The sequence below is a fragment of the Electrona antarctica genome, assembly GCF_951216825.1.
Source record: "Electrona antarctica genome assembly, chromosome: 22".
Lineage (NCBI taxonomy): Eukaryota > Metazoa > Chordata > Actinopteri > Myctophiformes > Myctophidae > Electrona > Electrona antarctica.
Window position 1 is genome coordinate 17,232,589 of NC_136805.1, and position 18,372 is coordinate 17,250,960.

Sequence of the window (18,372 nt, forward strand, 5' to 3'; positions counted from 1 at the left end):
CCCCACCTGACTCGCCATGTTCTGTAGAAACTCTATGAAACATGAGGATCTTTGAGAAGGGGTGATGTAACACTTGTACAGAGCTGTTAAAGGAGGGAACCAGAGCCGCGAGAGCCCGGGGTCACGTTGCCCCAAATAAAACCAGGAAGAGATCTAGCGTTGAACGGCGTGAACATAACTCTGCCCCGGTTCTATTTACAAGACTGCCACTTCCTTATAAACCTTTTGCAGCAAATTTGACATCATCTGGAGCAGGGAGATTTACTGCTATACTCCAGAGAGTTTGAAATACTTGTTGGACTCTGGGGGGGGGGGGGGGGGGGGGGTTGTTATGATTTAAAACAGCTCCGGGAAATCGGAACATTAAAATAATTCTCTGTACCTAAACGTTTTTTTTCTTCTGAAAGATCATTATGTGAATAGGAATGAACCTGAGGTCTCTGGGCCTGTTTTTCGGTGGAGCGCGATTCTGTTCTATCTCTGCATGATGCTTTGATCCCTGCCTCCATTAATTAGAGTATTCTGTGTCTAGGGATTCGTTAACGGGGACATCAGCCAAGTGGCTAATTGAAAAAGCATGCCAGGCAACAGACTGGAACACCAATGACAAAGGCGCACGCACGCACGCACGCACGCACGGCACGGCACGTCACGGGACGGCACGACACGACACGACACGACACACACACACACACACACACACACAGTGCTGTCCCAATCACTTGTTTAACATAGTTATTAAATATTGAGGATGAGAACGAACACACACACACACACACACACACACACCTGTGTGTACATTCAATGTCATTCCTAGGCTGCAGTGTTTTCAAATGCAGCATGTTCTCGAGCCGTCCTCATAAAGCAACAGGGCCACATCAAAAGGGCCGTGTCCCTGCCAATCGCATTAGCGGCTCCGCTCGGATGCATTGTGAGTGGACTTGTGTACACACACACCACCACTTGTTTGCAGTTCACGGCCACACCAGAGAAAGGGGAATGCGCCGGTAGACAAACACGTGCTGGGATTTTTTTTTATCAGAGTGCCGGTCATGTGCCCGCCCTCTGCTATGGGAGCAGACCCATAGCATGCTCCCATAGCCCTCTGCTATGGGAGCAGACGAGCCGGTCATGTGCCCGCCCTCTGCTATGGGAGCAGACGAGTCATGTGCCCGCCCTCTGCTATGGGAGCAGACGAGACATGTGCCCGCCCTCTGCTATGGGAGCAGACGAGCCGGTCATGTGCCCGCCCTCTGCTATGGGAGCAGACGAGCCCTCTGCTATGGGAGCAGACGAGCCCTCTGCTATGGGAGCAGATGAGCCCTCTGCTATGGGAGCAGACGAGCCCTCTGCTATGGGAGCAGACGAGCCCTCTGCTATGGGAGCAGACGAGCCCTCTGCTATGGGAGCAGACGAGCCCTCTGCTATGGGAGCAGACGAGCCCTCTGCTATGGGAGCAGAGGTCTGCTATGGGAGCAGACGAGCCCTCTGCTATGGGAGCAGACGAGCCCTCTGCTATGGGAGCAGACGTCTGCTATGGGAGCAGACGAGCCCTCTGCTATGGGAGCAGACGAGCCCTCTGCTATGGGAGCAGACGAGCCCTCTGCTATGGGAGCAGACGAGCCCTCTGCTATGGGAGCAGACGAGCCCTCTGCTATGGGAGCAGACGAGCCCTCTGCTATGGGGCTCCTCTGCTATGGGAGCAGACGAGCCCTCTGCTATGGGAGCAGACGAGCCCTCTGCTATGGGAGCAGACGAGCCCTCTGCTATGGGAGCAGACGAGCCCTCTGCTATGGGAGCAGACGTCTGCTATGGGAGCAGACGTCTGCTGTGGGAGCAGACGAGCCCTCTGCTATGGGAGCAGACGAGCCGGCGGAGACTTAGAGGAGCTTCTGGAATCCCGTTGTGTCTGTCGGGGAAATCTGCCTAAATGCCCTCTAATCCCGTTGATCCTCTGCTAAAGCCAACACTTCCTCACCTGCCTGCCAGTCATGGGAGAGTGAGTCCATGTCCCAGGCCAGAAGGGTTTTTTTTAGCATGTTGACGTGACACTGTGTGACGTGAAGCTTTCCCCCCTTTTATTTTACTCTGAGGCAAACAAACACAAACAAACACATAACTGAACTGACTACTAACATCTGGCTACCGATAAGAAAGAATGCTGAGTTGGATATACAATGTATATTCTGTTGTAAAAGAGGTGTGACAGTTATGGCTGACTCCCAAAAATGTAATATTCGAAGCTTTAGAACACGGAAAATTGTTTATTTATTTATTTTTTCAGTTCCTTCATCACTACAACGCATTGTAGCATGACATGTTGAGAGCTTCTAGATGAAATACTGACTCATTATTTAATCCCCCCGCCCCCCGCCCCCCCGTCGTCGAAGCTTACAATTCTGATCGTTTTTAGGGCTAGAAGACTTACCAAAAAAAGGAAAGGTCAGCCCTAGTGACAGTGTTAGTAGTATGTGTGGGACGGTTCAGATGTGTTGGGGGAGGGTACCTCATCCTCGAAAAAACTTGGGGGGCATAACGGAGATGCCATGAGATTGAGAATGGTGTGCTCTAAATGTACTTGTTAATTATTTTGTATTATGCTTTCATCTAATTTTCAATCTGTCTGGTAGAATTCTGCAGCGAAATGTTTGTGACTGGTGGACATGTGCCAGTGACCAGGCCTCAACCAAAGACTCTGTCAATCCCAGTCTTTTTTTTTGTATTGCTGCTTGCCTGCTTCCATAGAAAATCAAGGTTTTAAAAATCACCTCAGTCCGCCGGATGGCAACGTCGGCTCAACCACTTTGATCCGGTTGGGTGTAAGGAGCACCATGGACTGTGGGGCCATTAGGGGCCCTATTTTGCGTGTCTTAAGTACCAGGTCTTAAGACCTGGAGGCGTGGCCAATGCGTATATCTGTTCTACGTCCGAGCATAGACATGGTAACTCCCCGCCTGCCTCTGATTGGCCTACCGACACTGCCGCTCTTGCCTGTCCTCCGAGATGCAAGGGTACTCCGTGGTGGGAAATATTACAAGTACAAGAGAATGGCAACACGCGACAGTAACTTGTAACTTTATTTTTTGTAGAAGAGGCAAACTAATATTGTTTGTGCTGTTTGCTTTGATTTAATAAAGTGTTAGTGTTAATTATTATGTATTAATCTAATTATAGTAAACTAATACTATTATACTAAACAAGATAAAGATCAAGGTTTTAATCTAATTATAGTAAACTAATACTGTTATACTAAAAAAGATAAAGATCAAGGGAAAAGAGACCTTTTTACAGTACTAATAATCTTTCAAGTTTACACATAAACAGGCCAATGGCATAAACAATATTAGTTTGCCTCTTCTACAAAAATAAAAGTTACTGTCGTGTGACAGTAACTAAAGTTGAGCTGGTTTCCACTTCAGCTACAAAGATACAAAGCTACAAATATGCTGTATAGCTTTGCATCTTTGTATCTTTTGCATCTGCCAGTGTAAACGCAGCATTAGTCTTGTTTTAAGTCAATCAACTGAACTCCAATGTTGCCCATTCTGGGGACAAAGTCAACTATTTGTTCCTTTTTTTTTGGGGCTCCTACATCTTGGAAGTTGTACTTCAAAGTTCAAACACAGATAGTTCTAAATGGATCTCTCCTCAATTTCTCAACGGAGGCACATGGGCTGAAAAGTGAAAAGTGTCCTGCCAAACCGAAGCACACAGTAAAACCCTAGTGTTCATTATCCATTGTAACTCTCAGAGTTGGATTAACACTGAGGCTTTTAATGTGTAGGATCGTTTCAATCTAATCTCTCCCCCATTGTCTGTTGACTCTGTTTCCATGTGATTTTCTTTCTGCTCTCTGGTTTTTGTGGGACAGATCAGCTCAGGCTATGTAGTCAGCCAGCCGCGCTCGCTGCATTTCATTCCTCTCCCTTTTTTGTGAATGGGCTACAGTATGTAATTACCTGGGCTCAGCTTTCAGTGTGGCCTGTTCCAGCAGGTCCACACCCACTGCAGACATGCACACGACACACACACACACTCGAAAATTAAGAACGCTTAAAAAAGTGCACACATCTATCCACATGCATGCGGCACACACACACACACACACACACACACACACACACACACACACACACACACACACAGGCATAAACACAGGCCTCCCCAGCTGGAAGTGCACAGCTGCTGCTGTTTACCGTGTCGAGACCAGAAAAACATCCTGTACAGTTCTCTGGGTGAAAACCTCCCCTCGCATAATAAACACGCGGGCCCTCGGCGCAGTTTGAAGCTCCACACTGGGTGGTTTCTGTGGCCCTCGAGTCAAAAGGTCCCCCTCCCGTAGTCCCAGGCTTGATGGACAGATCTCCTCCGTCTCATACCGGGAAGCTGCTAGAAATCGGGATTAACAAAGACTAGCGACGTGTTTTTTAGGGACATTTGGATGTATTGCATCAGAAAACCAGCAAGGAAACGGCAAATTGCGGTCTAACCACATGAACCCTATCCTCCCTTTTTGGGAATATCATAATAGGATAACGTTCCGCGAAAAACTCGGATCTACAATGCGTCGCATTGCGAGTTTTTTTTTCAGTGAAGAGTTTTAGTGGAGTGAAGAAAGGAGGGCACATAGAATAGACTATAGACCACTATAGGACCCGGATCAAAAAGTGTATAGGGTTTAAGTGACTACAAAAGTGCCTCAGTATTTTTTGTCGATAAAGGAATTATGTGGAAAAATAGTTTTATTGGATATGACTTACTGTATAATAATGATGTTGCTACTTCTTCCATTCTGAGCTTGACTACCGTAATAGTAATAGTGTGCATTTGGTCAATTTCATTGCATTAGTTGTACTTTTTCCTTTTTCAAATTTCACCCCCACAATTTTGTTTCAGTTTTCAGTTTAAAAAAAGATATCGTCTAAATCTTAATGCATGTGCATGTGAACACTGCATGTGAACACTGCATGTGAACACTGTCTGTCGGCTTTTTTTCAAATGGCAGAAGTATAAAGCGGGGCTTAAGTGATTAAGGAATGAGAACACGTCACTGTATTTGTCTTTCACGTAGCGACGGAACACATATTAGACGCGTCTATTTTAAGAACCAAACTCTCTCCTCCTCGTTTCATTCTTTTCCTTTCGTCTTTGTTCCATCCAAAGATAATCAAATATACCCATGCTGCTAACATCTGGGCCCTGATAGGAAAGAATGCAGAGTCACATATACAGTGTATGTGCATTTCTCACAGAGGTGTGACATTGCCTTTCATCAGCGGAGAGGACGCTCTTGCTGGCCCGTACAGTTGTTTAGGTTTGAGCTTGACTTTGACTTGAGGTAGTTATGGCTGCTGTTGTGTCTGGCACAGAGCAAAGAAGTGGGCGAGGACACGCTGCACTTCCAAACGATTGCTGGAATGCTGTCGTGTATGTGTGTGAGTGTGTGTCTGTCAATACGTGTGCAGTTTGTTAGCGCCGTGTGTGCATACGTGCGTGTTTGTGCGTGCGTGTGTGCGAGCGTGCGCGCCTGTCTGGGAGAGACTGTGAGAGAGCTTTTTTTTTAATGCGTGTGCTAAATTGTCGGTGTGTGCGTGTGCGTATGTGCCAACGCACACCAGTGTGTTTACATTTGTCTGTCTGCCTCCTGATGGTTTCAATTGACTGTCTCTTAAGCACTCTGGCTGGCATGTCAGCCGGATTCCTGTGTGGACAGAAGTATTTGCTTTTGCCTCCCAGCCTTTGACGGCAGTCATATCAGGAGATGGGGGGGGGGTCGTCTATCTTCTGTATGTCTGTATGTTTCTCAAATACTTTCATATCAAGGACCCCCAAATGAATGCGTTTTGCTGCGGACCTCCATCTGAAAATATTTTGTGCCAGGATTCCCCCATACTTACAAGATTTGTGGTGTTGAAATGTTTCATTTCTTTCTTTTGTTGTTGCTATTTTCAAATGTATTCGATGTGTACATGGGGTTAAAAGTGGTTAAAGATTTGTATGGGGTGCATACGTTGGTTAGACATTAGCCTGGCTGCCAACGGCTGATTCGCGTCTGGCTTATTAGCCAGGCTAGTTAGACATACAGACAGTCCTACAGTCATTAGTCAGACAAACCCGTGCTGTGGGTTAAAAATCACCCGTGCTGTGGGTTGAAAATCACCCGTGCTGTGGGTTGAAAATCACCCGTGCTGTGGGTTGAAAATCACCCGTGCTGTGGGTTGAAAATCACCCGTGCTGTGGGTTGAAAATCACCCGTGCTGTGGGTTGAAAATCACCCGTGCTGTGGGTTGAAAGTCACCCGTGCTGTGGGTTGAAAGTCACCCGTGCTGTGGGTTGAAAATCACCCGTGGCTCCCGACATGCGTGGCGGGTTAAAACTAATCCGTGCTGCGGGTTAAAAAATCACCCGTGGCTTCCTGTGAGGTTAGGGTTAGCTTACAATTTACAATTTAGGCATTTAGCAGACGCTCTTAATCCAGAGCGACTTACATTAAGCAATACAAAAGCATGGCATACATCACATATATAAAAAGTAGTTACCATGAATCATGCGTAAACTAAGAACGTAACAGTGGAGTATCTATGTAAACTATACATACTATACTATATTATATATTATACATGTGTACTATAAAGTGCTATTACTACATAAAAAACAATTCTAGTGCTGTCTACGTAACAAGCTATAAGTCTGTTTAAAATACTATCTAAGTCTAATAAAGTGCTATCTAAGGGGCCATGTAAGTGTTACGGACCATGGCGGAGTCTGAAGAGGTGGGTTTTCAGACTACGGCGGAAGATTGGGAGTGAGGCTGCAGTTCTGACTGATGGGATTTGGGGGAGGGTGTCTGACTCATGGTGTGTGTCTGACTGTTGGTATTTTACTGGAACCCCCTCAATTACGGACCCCTGGGGGGGCCCCCCCTGCCCGGACCCCACTGTGAGAGCCACTGCTGAATGGAAGCACTAATAACCCGTCCGTTTCTCCGTTCCTGTCTCTCCCCCTGGCATAGCGGTGGCGTTCCACAGCCCACCGGTCACCATCAAGAAAGAGCCCCAGAGCCCCGGCTCCGACCCCAGCCAGTCCTGTAGCCACAAGCAGAGCTTCAGTTACCCCAGCAGCGGAGAGCAGTGCCTTTACGCCAGGTAAAGAAATAAATACAAATTAAAAAAAACATACACAGAGGTCACATTGTAACTGCAGCACAGCATGGGTGCATTTGAGCAGTGGTGGGGAAAAGTACTCAAATGTTTTACTTAAGTAAAAGTACTGCAAAAAATACTGCAATGTAGTAGAACTACTCCGTTAACAAGTCAAAGTCCGGGAATTCAAAATGTACTTGAGTGAAAGTACAAAAGTATTGGCATCAAAATGTACTTAAAGTACCCCAAGTAGAAGGTACTCGCTGTGCAGAATGTGCCATTTCAAGTTTTCAAATGTGTACAAATATTTTGAAAAAGATTTAGATATTTTCAAATTGCCGAAATGTATATAGGGCTGAAGTCGAAAACTTTAGTTATTATTAATAACTAAAGTTTTCGAATAAATGTAGTGGAGTAAAAGTACAATATTCGCCTCTGAGATGTATTAGAAATTGGAAATACTGAAGTAATGTACAAATACCTCAAAATTGTACTTAGTAAACTTTACTTTACAAGCATAGTACCCTCTCTTTTCTGCGAGTGTTTGTGCAGTCTGTCTCAACGACATAAAAAGGACGTGGAAGCACTATGTTCAGGAAACCAAACCCTGGTCAGCTCTTCATGCATAAGTCAACACAGCAAAGAGAGTGACCACACGCTATTGACCACCGCGGGCCTCACTACATGGCTCCCATTAGCCTGCTTTGTCGTATTGACTCATCATGAAGCCCTGTGCCATCTCCCACACACAACCGTCTTCCGAACACGTGCGTTTGCGTTGACCACTTAAAGACCTACTATGGTTCATACTTCACCGCACGACAATGGCGAAGCAAATGGCCGATCCTACACTGCAAAACACTGAAAATCTTGGCGGATTTTTCGGGTGTAATGACATGCCCAAAACAGGAATGCCAGGGTTAATGTGGTTATTGTGTGTGTGTGTGTGTGTGTGTGTGTGTGTGTGTGTGCGCGTGCTTTTGTTTCCATTTCCCAGTGCCTATGAGCAGAAAAGGGCTGCAGCGGGAGGGAAGAGCTCCTGTCCGGGAACGCCCATGTCACCCATGCAGCAGCATTACTCCCCCAAACCTGCTGTGGCCGGACGGCCCGACGCTGGCTACATGAACCCTGCTGCCTCCACCCAGCAGCCACTGCCTAGCCACAGCTACCCCATCAACCCCAGGTGACACACACACTGATACCGTGACATGACAAGGGCTTCGTATCAAATGCACGAAACCTCTGTGCGCAGCCACACACACACGATATATGAACATATGATTTGTTATAGATTTCTTTAGTTTACCCACATCAAGTAATCAATGCCCGACTCAAGGTCCCCTCTGACCAGTTCCGACTGTTATTGCAATGATGTGTATAGATAATATTTATAGACATAATGGGCCTGATTCACTAAGATGTTTACACAGATATTTTGGGTGTAAAGGAATTTTCCAAACTTCCCAAGTCAGTAGTCTAGACTCTAGAACAAGGAATTCTAATGACGTACAGCAAGCTTTGGTCCCATGTAAGTCTGCATCCGAGCAGACTTGAGAAAAATAAAAATAAAAGATTACTGAATCCAATCTTCCCTACTAACGTGGGAAGTTTGGAAATGTCCTTTACATGCTAAATATGGATGTAAACAGCTTAGTGAATCGGGCCCATAGACCTGCGTTTTGGTTATTATATTTAGGAAGCCAAGCCCTTATAGTTATAATATTAACCCAATCTTGTCTCTCAGTTCCAGGTACCAGGGCCCTTCATCAGACCCCATGTGCACCCCGTTCCCACCGCAGGGGCAGCAGGCCTTCCAACGCATGCAGCCTGCCCCGGCTGCAGGCCCCCATGCCGGGGGTGGTGGTGGAGGAGGAGGAGGAGGAGGGGGCGGCGGAGGACCGGGTGGTGGAGGAGGAGGAGGTGGTGGTGGTGTGTACCATCGGCAGCACTCTGACCCTTGCCTGCCCTACTTGCAGCAGAGCTTCAAGCAGGAGTACCTGGACCCCCTGTACGAGCGGGCGGCCCACAACATGGCGGCGGGCGGCCCGGGCCCTGGCCCTCACCCCCAGACCCACCCCCACCCTCACCAACACCAACACCACCATCCACACCCCCACCAACAACACAGGTTCCCACCGGCCCACATGATGGTCAAACAGGAGCCCACGGACTACACTTATGACCCTGGTGAGACTCCTTCCTTGAGGGCAAATCTATAGGGGGGGGAAAAACTAACATTTTAATTAGGAAACCTGTCGAGCCAAAAGCCACATTTAACTGTTTAAATACCTTTAGTGGTGCCATATCTTTGGTGCTTTTAGCTGCTTTTTTGTTTGTCTAGCGACAAGCACCTGAGGACGCTCGCTTGCGTCGACGCCCCTCAACCGCTCTGCACGTCCTAAATAATCGCCAACCTCTCATTAAAAATGAATTACCAGGTCGCTCCCGTCTGAAAAGCCCTTTAGGATTTTGAACTTCGGTTTAGAACGGTGGTTCTGAAAAAGAGCAGAAATATACAAGCTATGGCCTGGGCCGTGGCTTAGTGGTCCAGGCACCTTGGCTGGTAATCCAGTCTGGCAGTGTGCCGCGGGTTCGACTCCCGGTCCCGACGGCCTTCACTGCATATCACTCCCCCCCCATCTCTCTCCCCACTTCCTGTCAGCCTACTGTCTGTCCCTCCATAATAAAATAAAATAAAGGCGAAAGCCACAAAAAACATTAAAAATCACACCCGTGTGAACTGAGTAGTGCAGTGACATCACATACTAACCATAGCAACCATGCTCACCCGTACAGGCACAAACACACACGGGTACTAACAAAGCCAGTTGTTGGAGTGGTTTGCACCACTCAAAAAAAAAGAAGAAGAAGAAAAAAATATATATACAAGCTATTTTTGAGGGGCACTAGCCCCTCCTATATACAGCTTTTCATCCCAACACATGTCACATTTGCCATTGACAATGAAAGGAGAATTTACGTCATATGTGGACGAGCAAATCGGCTATTGTTTTAATTCAGCTCGGGGCTTGTATCATTGTACATTTGTATCATGGTTGAAAGATAATAACATAAGTTGACAAATTAATTCATGAAGAAGTATACATTCATTTTTTTTATTGGATGATGTACAATGACAAGAGCGCCCCTCACTTCACACAGGTGTGATTTTTGAAAAAAAAATTAAACATCTTGAAATGTTTTAAAAATGTTGCATTTTTGCAACACAAATCCTCTCTTCTGTGGGTCCCTGGCACAAAGAACTTTCATTTTCTGTGGCCAAATACATATCATTTTGGGAGTCCTTGGCATGAAAAAGTTTGAGAACCACTTTTTTGGAAGGCATTTGTAGAATCGAGGGGCGCTCTTATCATCATAAGTCATCATTCATCTCATTTGCATGTCCAATTTGCGTGCTTCGTCTTCAATGTTTGTGTTAACATAATGTTTGTGTGTGCACAAACCCTCAAAGGTGGACATAGGAGGGGCTAGCGGCCCTCAAAAAGGGGATATATATTTATAATGGGGATAACAAGGATCATTATCAAGCAGGCTCAAGGACTTTAATCACTTAAGCCTGATATACTTAATCAAAAGACAAATGGTAAACAATATTGTGAGCTTGTAGTTCTGTTATTTTTGAAAGAATGTGCTTAACCCCTCCCCGACAGGGTTAATGTGGTTAAACAAGCGCGTTTAAGTTGTTTGCAAGCGTGTCAAGCTGAAAATGCGTCAGGCCCGTCGGAACCGCTAAGCCTCACGGTGTTTGCGCGGTGCAGCTTTTTTTTTTTGCTTTTGCCTCCACAAGAGCCTCTTTGAAGACAAATCCTCCCCTGGTGTGTGTGCAGCCAACCTTAGAACAAAATGTTCAAAAAGCCAAAACACGCTCCCCTTTTACTGTATCGGCTCCTAGACTTCCACCCCTCCTCCTCCTCGCAAACTCCTCCTTTCAACTCTATGACACTTTTGCAAAGCAAAAAAAAGGATCAACTTTTTTTTCTCTCTCCTTCACTATACAGTTCTCTCTCGCCTGGTCTCTGAGAGAGAGAGAGAGAGAGAGAGAGAGAGAGAGACAGAGAGAGAGAGGGATCGAGCGAGAGAGAATGAGAGAGGGAGGGAGAGAGAGGCAGAGGAATTTCATTGAGAAAATGGAGGGCATAGGAAAGACTAGCGTCCCCGGCGGAGTGCTCCAGGGTTTCAGGTTGCACTGTTGGCTTCCTTTTTCTGCAGGCAGATGAACTCATAATGGAAAAATGAGCGTGGCCGCAGCAACCTGAGATGCTCACTGGCTGGCCTGGAGAAGAGAGAGGGGGGCTTAAATTGAAGGGATTGAGGGTGTGTGTGTTGGGGGGGGGGGGGGGGTGGGTTGGGGAGAAAGGAGCCTTCTCTGTTAGTTGGTATGACAACTACGCTGTAAAACTCCTGGGTGTTAATGTAACTCTTGACGGTGTAAAAATGGACCTGTACGAGTGTTCCACCTCTCCTATGCTCACTCATTGATTCTCTCTCTCTCTCTCTCTCTCTCTCTCTTCTCCCCCCCCCCCCCCCCCCCACCATGTCAAGGGAGGGTGGTGAGATATGGTGAAACACTTAATTAACCTGTGTTCTAGCCGTTATACACGGTCAAGTCCAGAGTATGGAATTGACTCTGTGACACTGAAAAAACGGACCTGAAATAGTCGGTCCTGTTGCCCCCTTTATAAGCACAGGAACGGGTGCCTCCAAGCTCTGAACCTGGCATACTTTATGCATAATGAACACCCGAGGATCGTCGACCTAAATTCCATTTAGAGTTTTTTTTTTTCTTTACTTTTGTTGTTAATGTTTTTTTTCTCTTTGTACCCGTACCTTTTGATAGGGAGTGGAAGACGGATAGCCCTGACAAAGTTGAGCTTTGTGCTTTCAGGAGCCTTGAGCAGGGACGAGAGAAAGACCAACAAAAGGATGTTTGTCTGTGGATAAAAGTGTGTGTGTGTTGCCGGGAGGCCATGGCGGCCAGAGAGGTGTGTCTGTGAAATACTTAATTTATAGTCCGTCGTACGGCTGTGTCATGCGCCAAAAATAGCTGATTTACATGCTCACAACGCATCGTGGATGCGACGTGGTGTGAGCTTGTAGATCGGCACCCCTTGAGAGTGTGTGTGTGTGTGTGTGTGTGTGTGTGTGTGTGTGTGTGTGTGTGTGTGTGTGTGTGTGTGTGTGTGTGTGTGTGTGTGTGTGTGTGTGTGTGTGTGTGTGTGTGTGTGTGTGTGTGTGTGTGTGTGTGTGTGTGTGTGTGTGTGTGTGTGTGTGTGTGTGTGTGTGTGTGCACGTGCACACTTACATCGTACGCCGATGGCCAGCTGCAGTTGCCTGTTCACAAATAACCGTTGCAGGGGAACAAAAAAATAGATTATAGTACCATTTATCGCTCTCCCATGTAATTTCTCCACTAATGTAAACGCCCTTTTAGGCTGCTGTTCAAAAGATTCAATGCCTCCTATAGCCCATCACTCAGGCCTTAATGTCGGCGATGAAAGGCATTTGTCCAGAGAAATCTGTTTGAATCTGTAAACTGTAGAGTGAACAAGTAATGTTCTCTCCTTCATAAAAAGACCACAGAAGCGCCCTTGAGCTATAGGCACTTTCCCCACAACTAGTACTGTTCTTACTATTCTGTGGGTTCATAATCACCCAAAATGCATTTGGGTGCAAAGTGTGCTCCTTGGAGCAAAGATCTCTGCTAGGCTGGGTTGCCTTCTAGAGGAGGGATACCCGACCGAAACCTGTCGGGACGAACAGAAGTGAAAGCACTTTTCGAGGTGCGCTGTAGAGGCCTTAATCGTATGATTTCAATTTGGGGATGATTGCTGTATGTATGTGTGCATATGGTGTTTTTGTAAGAAATAGTCCCCTTCCACAGTTTTGTGAAGGTAATTACAGGCAAATGATTTGGAGCGTCAAAACCCCTGAAATAACTTTAGGCTCTTTGTTGTATCTAGGCCCCTCAATGTGCGAATTTGGGGTAAATGATCATCATGATCCAAGCAATCCAGGTGGAAACAAATGGATGTACTACCTACCGTACAAAAATGTGAAGTGGCCTATTATAGCGCCACCATGAGGCAGATTGTCTTCCTTGGCCTACTGGGAGTGTAGATGTTTCATGCCGATCGGCCCATTTTGGTTCTTATTCTTTTGTTTATTCTCCATGTCCTTTTTTCGAAAACTAACCTCAGCATTGAGCCCCAGGCTTTGAGACACCTCAAGCTTTATCCAGTCTGCATCATTCCAAACAGTCGGTTTGCATGGTGGTACCTGTCCTTTGTAATCTGCTCTACTCAAGCATCTACTCTACTGTCATATCCAGCAGGGATGGGTGGAAGCTCACTGTGATAAATGCAGCCGAACAAACCACCTGCTGTAGGCCTCGCAGATCCCTGGGAATGGCTATTAATTTACGGCTCCCGTCAGGATTCTCTGAGTGGTAGCAGAGTAGAAGGACTTCAGGACGTTCTAGTCTGTGAGCGTTCAGGACTGCCTGAGTTGGTACAGATGTTTGTCTGGATTTCTTTGCCACAGACTCTCTGTGTGTGTTCTCCAGGTCAGGTCTTGTTTGATATGCACACAGAGTTACTTGACGCTATTCATTCTCCACTGGTTCCCCATTTATCAAGGGACATTTCTTGCAGAAGTCCACAATCATCTCCTTGGTTTTGCCGATGTTGCTGTTTGATGTTTAATTTCCGATGTCATCAATGCCTGACCGTTAACTTAAATTAACAGAAGCCTTTCCCAATTCCGTAACATAATAAGAAGACTTGCTAAGGGGAATGAAATCTAAAACGGAGGTAGTAGGCCTATACATTGTAGAGGCGGCGAGTTAAATCCCTGTGTGTGTAGTTCTGAGAGCCAGTTTCACATACAAATTGGCATCCCGTCACCTAATCACCGCCCATTGTGTGAGATGAAAGACACAAAATGACCACGACACTGCGCACAATTGACCCTGGCGCTCTCACACCAGACGCCCACCACCACCCCGTCACTGGCTCCCCCGATGGGTGAGGCCCGCTGTCGCTGGCAGGCAGATTAGTTACAGTGTGATCGAGCGCTGCTGCTCCTGCCTCCCCGCAATGGAAGGCTTCGTTTTCCTCCAGTGGCGTCTTATCGTGGCCCACGCCGCTGCGTCTGCATTCCCCAGGAGTGAGTCACAGGCCCCCAGCCAGCAAGAGGCACTTTTGCACTTTTTGGATTCTTCACTGCTAAATCCTCAGTGTTCATTTCACGTTGAGAGTGAGAAATCAGTCTTCATTTAAGTCAGGGCGTCCATTTGGGTCCGTTTTTTATGTGGGTGAACACATTTCGCTGTGGATTTAAGCCATTGTCTCTAACTCAATGCAGGCAAGTAACACACAGATTCTAGACCCTCCAGAGAAATGCGTTCATGCGATCGCATAATTTACAGCATAATCAGCCAAATGTCGCAGATTATGCAGGGGTCCATATTTGCGCATAATCGTGCAAACGTCCTGCCTATTTCACAACTTCCTGCAAATTCAGCGCATAAAATCACATAAAAACCTGGCCAGGCCGGCCTAGCGGTCCGGGCACCTGGGCTGGTAATCCAGCCTGGCGATGTGCTGCGGGTTCGAGTCCCAATCCTGAGGACCTTTGCTGCGTCCCCCCCCCCCCCCCCCCCCACATCTCTCTCCCTGTTTCCTGTAAACCTACCATGATGGCAAACAGCCTAAAGTAATATCTGGGGAAAAAAATCACATAAAGACCTGCATACTTCATCGCATAATCAAGGATTTTAAGCTGCATATTCAGCATTTTTTTCCGTGTCTTTCTGGGGGGGTCTATTCTAATATTAGGGTCAATGTGGGTCTGTTTTAATACACATTTCGCTGTGGATTTAAGCGGCTCATAAGTCATTCAGTCAAGTAACACACAGACGGACAGACAGGCGGCACCCTGACAGCTCTGTTCAGCACGCCACAGACCGACTCCTCACAACGCGTTACGAGGCCACTTCTCAAGTAGTTCCAGCTTGCTAAGAATTTGCTGCGAGGTTAATGAGGGAAATATAAAATCTATTTTGGCGAATGCAGCTATTTGAGACAGTCAATGATGTGCCCGGACAAAGCACAGACATTGTATACTGTACAGATTTTTTTTTACCCCGTAGCCGGGCGCAGGTGCTTAGCCTAAAAATACCAGCAGAGACAAGAGAAGTGATACGATGATAATTTCAGAGTTTTGCCCTTGCAGCCTGAACGCTATAGGGATGAGCCCTCTGAGATATTCACATACTGTAATACCAAATGAACGCTATAGGGATGAGCCCTCTGAGATATTCACATACTGTAATACCAAATGGATGATTTGTGATCATGTTAGGAGAGGGACAGATCTCGGCAGAGAAGCCCTGTTTGGGGGGGAAAGTGTTTTATCCACTTAAGGTTATAGCTACAGTTATACAAGCTCATTCTGAGTGCTTTTTTATGGGTAAAACATGAATTCAGTTGAATTAAATTCCCTTTAGTGTCATTACAAGCGCAACAAACTAAAAAAACAAATTAAAATTAAGAGAAATTGAGACATTTCAACCTATAATATTTAAAGCAAAGAAAGTGATTTTTTTATTAAATTAAATTAACATAACATAAAGTTAAACTATTGTCCATAGTAGACACACAATAGTATTGTCCATATTGTGCTTGTAGACACATGGTCATTGGCAATATTGTACTTGGGGATAGAGAGAGTGACTGACTGACGGACGGACGGACGGATGTCCATGTTGCAGTGGGGGCAATAAGGAATATGTTTTTCCACAAAGGGTTACATATCCCCTTTTTTGAGTTCCTTGGTAAATGGAACCAATGTTGTAAGCACCAGTCCACTGATGTGTGCTAATGTCTTTCAGATGTGCCTGGCTGTCCCTCCATGTACCACCACAATGAGGGCTACTCCAACCCCCAGCACAGCAATGAAGGTAAGGCTCAATGTTACTCTTAATCTGCATGCCTTCTATCTTAAAGACCACTGTGCACTTTTACCAGAAAGTGCATATGGCTCCCAAAAAAGATTCTTAGTGGAACAATTTTATGTAGACCTAAGACCTTTATGAAAATCTCACATGGTACTCTTTTAGAACCATTTTAAATGTATAGAATGTTCTATTATGGATACATTTTTTGAATCGATTAACTCTCAGGTCCAGTGTGAAGTAAATGTGCTTTCATCTTGTCCATAGTTACGTACAGGCTAAAGTGCAAAAGGCTTGTTAAACAATAGTCATTTAATAGTTAAAGACAATGTAGACGGGATGGGATTATTTCTATTGCACGTACCAGATCTCTCTCCTGCCCATCCTTTATCATAACGGAGCCTGCCCTGGCTGGAGCCTTGTGGTCATTGGCTAACCGGCCTGGAGTGTCCGTGTTTCCATTGGCTAACCAGCGGTGTGCCTGTGTTTCCATTGGCAGGGGCCATGGCCTCACCCCCCGCCTCAAGAATCCCTGGATAAATATTACTCCTGGAAAAAGCTAAAGTATTTTTCCTAGTGAGAAAAGGGGAAACAATCCACCCATTCACTCCCATTGTTTGTGACACCGTTTGTAGCTATTTTGCCCCACATTCAGCCAGTCAGGACAGGACAGCGGAAGACCTTTTCACCAGTTAAAACCAGTAAATACTGAGTTTACCGGAGTCCCCCAGGGGTCTACAATAGGCCTCCTCCTTTGGCTATTTTCACGTCTATATCTTTGGTGTAGATTAGACGGAACAATCTACACGCTCACAACGTGATGCATCGTCAGCTTGTAGATATTCTAGTTTTGCCAAAATGTCGGAATAGGGAGTAGGGACGCTAAGTTTCATGTGCTTAAATAGTCCACAATCTGTTGAGAGGAGTTAATAGGAGTTAATAGGAGTTAATTGGAGTTAATAGGTTTGTTGCTCAGAGTTAATAGGAGTGTTGCTCAGAGTTAATAGGAGTGTTGCTCAGAGTTAATAGGAGTGTTGCTCAGAGTTAATAGGAGTGTTGCTCAGAGTTAATAGGAGTGTTGCTCAGACATTTACAGGTCCTGGAATCGAGCAGGACTGTCCTAATCCGTCACAGATATTTGCAGGGCGAAATGCTCTCACTCTCAACAAGCCCTCCACTCTACTCTTGGTGGAGTGGATCAGGAGGACACACTTACTGCTTAATGTTATTCATGGGTGAATACACCCTTGTATTTCGTTGAGATGTTATTCATTAAGCCTGGCGTGGATCCCAAATGGCTAATTTGACTGTAATTGTGAGAGCACAGAGAAAGGCCACTTGAAACACTCACACAGTCCCCCCCCTTATCTTTGCAGGCTATCTGTTTGAAAACGATTCCCGAGTGGTTCCAGAGAAATTTGAGGGTGAGTCATAATTCATAATTTCTGTATATGCATGCTTGCACTAATACACAAAGGCTTTGGTCAAACCAACATATAGCAGCATGACCACACACACACACACACACACACACACTATTACCGTGAAACGCCACAATCCACTTGGGAAGGTGTCAGTTGGACGAAATAGTTATGGGTGACGGCACTTAAGAGTATCTATCTCCAATAGAGAAACACAAGCCACACAAAAGCAGGCACAGTTGGCTCTGTGCTTGGCATCAAATCCCTATCTCCATCTTGAATGGGTATTGGAGCTCCCTGTGTATCAGCTAGCATCCCCTACACAATAAGCACTGGAGGGGTCCGTACGTAACCGGTGAACTACATCACGTAGGAGCTCAGCTAGTTGGGTCTGGTTTCTCTGTGGCGTGTAGGGCTCCTATGTCAGGGTGGGAACGGTGACAGCCAGTTTCCCATGCGTTCTTTGGAGATTGACGCTGAAGGAGATTGAGTGGAGAGCCTGAAGGCTTTAGCACTGGTTGAACAACTGAAGTGCACCAGTAACATAGCCGAGGTCCTCATGTTCCCACACTTGTGTACCGAGTATCCAGTAACCGGTAAATAACTAACTCTATAGCCAAACACATATCGATACCAATTAGCATATTGCCCATCCCATGTTTTTGTCTCACACATTCCTTTTCCTACAGTTCGGCTTGTTGGTGTACAGTATACTGTACATCCCAGTCCAACAACGTACTACTAATGTACGTTACTAACTTAAATAGAATTAGTCAAACATCTAAGGATAAGGTCATTCCAGAGCGTGTTTTACATGCTGGACACCTTTTTCCCC

General features: G+C 46.0%; 1 protein-coding gene across 2 annotated transcripts in view; it reads left to right on the forward strand.

Moving 5' to 3' along the window:
- The window catches only part of etv4 (ETS variant transcription factor 4), a 45,432-nt gene that overhangs the window by 20,272 nt on the left and 6,788 nt on the right, over positions 1-18,372 (forward strand). For both annotated transcript variants that reach the window (XM_079492073.1, XM_079492074.1), the window contains exons 6-10: positions 7,013-7,145; positions 8,140-8,325; positions 8,887-9,329; positions 16,054-16,122; positions 17,493-17,540. In XM_079492073.1, coding sequence (XP_079348199.1) covers positions 7,013-7,145; positions 8,140-8,325; positions 8,887-9,329; positions 16,054-16,122; positions 17,493-17,540 — 879 coding nt within the window. The remainder of the gene's footprint in view (positions 1-7,012; positions 7,146-8,139; positions 8,326-8,886; positions 9,330-16,053; positions 16,123-17,492; positions 17,541-18,372) is intronic.